This window comes from Montipora capricornis, chromosome 12 (genome assembly GCF_036669925.1).
Source record: "Montipora capricornis isolate CH-2021 chromosome 12, ASM3666992v2, whole genome shotgun sequence".
Lineage (NCBI taxonomy): Eukaryota > Metazoa > Cnidaria > Anthozoa > Scleractinia > Acroporidae > Montipora > Montipora capricornis.
Genome location: NC_090894.1, coordinates 28569735 through 28574854, shown reverse-complemented (window position 1 = coordinate 28574854; position 5120 = coordinate 28569735). Strand labels below are relative to the sequence as shown.

At 42.7% G+C, this 5120-nt stretch overlaps 1 protein-coding gene across 1 annotated transcript; it reads left to right on the top strand.

The window, feature by feature from the left end:
• The first annotated feature begins 3249 nt into the window (after positions 1-3249).
• LOC138025607 (probable G-protein coupled receptor 45) lies at positions 3250-4149 on the top strand. Its single transcript, XM_068872792.1, has one exon. It carries the CDS (start codon positions 3250-3252, stop codon positions 4147-4149), a length of 900 nt encoding a protein of 299 aa, XP_068728893.1.
• The last annotated feature ends 971 nt before the right edge of the window (positions 4150-5120 follow it).

Below are 5120 nucleotides of genomic sequence, written 5' to 3'. Positions count from 1 at the left end.
TGACTCTAAGAGATCCAGAAAAAAAGCAGGCTCTGGGTCATTGGCGTCATCGACATGGATGTTGAAATCGTTGACAATCACAAGGGGCAGAGAGAATGGTGGATTCAAGGAAATGCCCGAATTCGGTTATAAACGTATTCACCGTAGCAGGGTGTGTCTCTGAGTAGGGCGGACGGTATATGTTGACAATTTCTCATACTTAATAACGCTCTCAAGGTATTCAAATGAAGGTTTCTCGCCACCGTGCACACGACTGACTGATAGGTTATCCATATAGAAGATAGCAAGACCACCGCCTTTTCGACCTATGCGAGGCTGGTCCAGCAGCGCGTAACAGGACGGGGTGGCCTGGTTCCTAGCCGCAACATCATCTGGTGTAAGCCAAATTTCGGTCAGACAAATGACATCAGATTTCATATCACAAACAAGCTCCAGGAGATCAGCACTTTTAGGTCCAACCGAACGCACGTTTACCAGGCTGAGAGTCATAGGCGTGTGCAGCTGGCCAAAGCTGTTTTGCTCCGGCTCTTAGTTTCTAGTGAATTTTTTGTGCTTTTTAATTTGTGAATAAAGTATTGTGAATAAAGGCTGTTTTCATGAAAAAAAAAAGGCTGTGTTATTGTGTTTAATTGGCTTTTTTGTTTATTTTTTGGGTCCTGTCCTAAGTACCTGCCGGGAGGGAACGGCGTGGACCCAACCCTAAATTGGGTGTGCGCCATGTCCTTTTCTTCGTACCCTAATGGTCTGTTGGCATACTTCCCTGAGGAAGTTTACCGTTACGTTGGCTTGTCGGTTGTCTTACCACAGTTGCTGGAGGCTGTTGACCAAGAAAAGCTCGTGGCTGTTCAGTTCCTGCGTGGTCCGGGTCTTGTTCGCTTGGCTTTTCAGGACACTGAATCTTGTGACGAAGTGATTCAGCGTGGCTTGTCTTTCGGTGAAACGCCTATTCGTGTTTCACATGCAGATGCGAAAGTTCGCTCCGTCCATCTTCGAGATCTTCCTGCAGAAGTATCGGACGATGATGTCTCCAGTTTGGTTAGTTCTTTTGGTGAAGTCCTTTCTGTTAAGCGTAGTACGTTCGATGGTTTTCCCACGCTCTACAATGGCAACCGTGTTGTGAAGATAGCCTTGGACAATGAAGTGCCGTATTTTGTTGGTGTTCATGATTTTCCTTGTCGTGCGTGGTATGCTGGTCAGCCCCCTCAATGTTCCGTCTGTCGTCTGCCCTCTCTCTGGTCTGTGCCGTCGTTGTCATCAGCCCGGTCATTTGGCTGGGGAGTGTAGGCAAGTCTGGGGCTCTGTTCATCCGGGCACAGAAGTTGTTGTTGGTGGTCCTCTCGCTCCTGACGTTGATAGTCCTGAGTACGTTCCTCATTCTGATGATGGTGCTTCCATGGCATCTGATGACGGAGAGGTGGCTTCTGGTGATGGGGAGGTTGCTGCTAAGGCTGCCCCTCCTCAGCCCCGTCCACTTTGTTCTGCACCTGCTGTTTCTACCTCGTCGTCTTCCGTGTCCGTGTCTCCTGCTAAAGTTTCTGGTCCTGTGTCTGTTTCTACTTCGCCGTCTTCAGCCTCCGTGTCTCCTGCTCTTGTGTCCACTGTTTCTACTCCTTCTTCTCCTGCATCGCCTGAGGTTCTTTCTTCTGTTCCTACTGTTCCTGCATCGTCTGCTGTTACTTCTGATAGTGAACCTGTTACCTCAGTTGCTCCGTCTTCGGTTCCCGTTTCAAGGTCTTCAGTTGTTGTTCATCGTGATAAGATTGATTCATATCTTTTTTCTGCTCTAGGCGACTTCTCCCATGATGACGTGATCCGCACGTCTCCTGCTCGAGTTACTGACTTTGTTTCTCATGTGATAGAGAAGAATGGTTTATCTGTTGATTCTCATCAGTATATGGCTCGTTTTGTTTATCAAGTTCAGTGTAAGTTTTGTGTGCAACTACAAACTGGCAAGAAACCTCCCGAACCAATCAGATTGCAGGATTTGTTGACTTCCGCCCATTATCAGTCTAACAAACGCTGCGTTTTGTCGGCAAAATGGCCCAATTTTGACAGTTTGTGTAAGTAGACCTGTTTTTGTTTTGTGACGAGATTGTAAGCTAGAGTATCTGTAAGTATATTTTTTCAAAATAAATAAAAAATCCAAAACAAAAATTACCTTATTGCCCATAATGATCCTAAGTTAATTAACAAAGTTTAATACCACTTGCTTTCGATGTCTTTCTTCTTGTTGGTGGTCCTTGAAGTTAAAGATTTGACAAATAGCGGTTGAGAGTATGCGTTTAGTGAAATTTTACAATTCTTCTTGAAATAGTCACGACCCCAGAGAGCAAGTTGAGTAGTTCCTTGACTTCAAGCTAAAAGTCGGTTAAAAACATTTTCTATACAATTATTGATGATCCGCATACCCGTCTTATTCAAGACACGGAAATGTCCAGTTTTTCTGTGTCATTGGCATAAGTAATTTATTTGAAAATTAACAGTATTTTTTCTTTGTAATAAAGGATTATTTACATTATAAGCCGGATGTAATAAAAAAAGTACACAACAAGTGCATGATGTTTATTTTCTTCCCCAAAACATCAGGGTTTTTCTTTGGAACAAGCAAACAAAAAGGAAAGATTATTAACTCTACCTCTAAGATACTTACCTAGACTCTGCGCTTAATTGTTTTTCTAAAATGAAGCTTTCAGTAAATTTATCCCTTTTCTAACGTGACGGAGTACCTTCTTAACTTAAAGTAACTTATTACTTTGCAAGAGTGGTACACAATTCTACAAGAAAATTGTAATTAAAAAACATGATAAAAAAGGCCGGAATTAAAAGATATGATTAAAGCAAATCCGCAGGTTTTGTAATAAATAAATAAATAAATAAATAAATATGCTGCATTTCCACATAAAGATCAAATATAATATACCCTTCAGTCATTGGGAACTCCACTCTAAAGACTTTGCTGTTTGCTGCCGCTGAGAATCGCACACCGTCGGCGGTACTCGTGCCAGCTGTTAGCAGATAAATCTTCGCTGCCTGCCTTCAGCTTGAAATTTGGCCCATTAACCCTGCTTTGACTCAAAAGGAAACGAAAATCGAAAGGAATAATCTTTCTTCAATGCAAACGAGCAACAGTGCTTTTAAGTCAAGTGTGAAAACGTGATCTAGCATTAAGCCGTAGCCATGTATAACAGAACAAGTTGTTTTTCATTGGACAACTACGACCTTCGTTGTTGTTTTGCTGAGGCGGCCGAAATGAAGTACAAAGCTTATGTTTCCATTTATTTCGCAAGTAGCATCCTTTTCCTTGTTTTGTCCCCCGTGGCAGTGGTGGGAAATGCATTGATCTTGGCAGCGATTTGGAAAAGGACATTTCAGAGGACGTGGCTTCACGTTCTTCTTAGTGGTTTGGCGTTCAGTGATTTCTGCATAGGACTCATTGTTCAACCATTACTGGCTCTTTGTTTTTTTCTGTTTCTTGACGAGTCAGGTGTAGTAGACGCTCCAAAACACTTAAATGCCTATATCATCATAACTTTTGTTGGGCTCATGAGCGGAACATTCTTTTCCAATGTCGAATCAATTCTTCTAACGCTGTTGTCCATTGAACGCTGGCTACATATGAGCAGACGGTCCTTGATGACACCTCGCCGCCGTTGCCTGGCAGTCGCTTTATTACTGGTCGTTCCAGCTTTATTACTAGTTTTAAATGCTGTGCAGTATTTGAGGCTTAGAAAGGTAGATGTGGCTTTAACTATTATCAATGTTGTGGTTATAGTGCTCTGCTACTTCATTACGTCATTTGCTTACTACAAACTCTATCGAATCATTCGTCAGCACCAGCAACAAGTTCAAGGGAACCAATCTTCTCAAAATGTTGGACAACCGGCAATAAACTTGGCTAAATACAAGAGGTCTGTCAAGTCTATGTTATACATTTTTGCTTTATTTTCTGTCACTTTAACTCCAGTCGTCGGAGGGATAGCTTTTTTGTTAAGCAGAGCCGAGAATCTTTCTTGTCTGGAAGCAACTGCAGTGTTTTATGCTTCTCTATCGATTTGCTTCTTATCTCCATCTCTTAGTCCAGCTCTTTATTTGTGGAGAATGAATGAATTGCGCGATGGAGTTAAGAGTTTATTCTGTACAAGTGACTAAAACGGAACTGCGTTTATTTGAGGACTGAGATCTACGGTCTTGCTGTGACGGTAGTCACTCTTGGCCGGGTTCAAAGGGAAACAGAAATTAAGTGTCGGTCTTCTTTATTGTAGTTGCCATCGCCTTAGTAATTACCTCACATCTCTTTCTGTGCGGAATGAAAACCCGGCTGACTGAATACCTCAATATAATAATTCAGGGATAATAAACCTACTTGTTACCCAACCCAATCTCAAAATGGAAGCATTGAACACCAGCGTTGTTATATTTTAATTCCTTTATAGTGGACGTTGAGTGAGTGCATTTTCGGCCTCCATTACTCAACTGGACATTCGACCAAGACGGTACATGGGCACTTCGGCCAGCCAAGCTACCGTGCCATTTATTCATCACTGGAATGGGTACGAACACATTGAAAGATCAAATCTATTATAAAGAGACTGAGAGCAATTCACCAGAGCGGGACACGAACACCCTTATATAAAACCAGCAGGTGGAAAACACCTGGGAACGTTTACCCCCGACCGAGGCAGCGGTGCGACCATTGGGGTTCTAGGGGTTTGGTTTATTGAAAAACACTGTTTACAATGTAAATGAACGCTATCGTATACAGCTTAACGGACGCATAACACTTTCATGATTTCAGCGCAATATAACAATAAACGAAGCTGGAGTTGTGTAAGCGGCGAAGGCTGAGCTGACCGTAGAGTGCCCGGCTCACTCGTTTACAAACCGCCGGATCACTGGGCACTCCAAGCGCTTGCCACTCTTAACCAGGCCTCAACTACGTGCCGGAAAAAAGGCAATTTACGATGATAACGATTATCACAAGTTACATTTTTTCATTATAATTAGGAAGGAACGATCTTTATTCGCGAGGATCGCAACCTTGGTTATGAGGGTAATTCGACGGAGTAAAGCTCCAATTGATATTGTGCCCACCACAAGGACCGACTACAATACTTAGAATC

Bases quoted from the DNA above. Each gene is read 5' to 3' on its own strand.
- LOC138025607 (XM_068872792.1), top strand. From the start codon at position 3,250: ATGAAGTACAAAGCTTATGTTTCCATTTATTTCGCAAGTAGCATCCTT.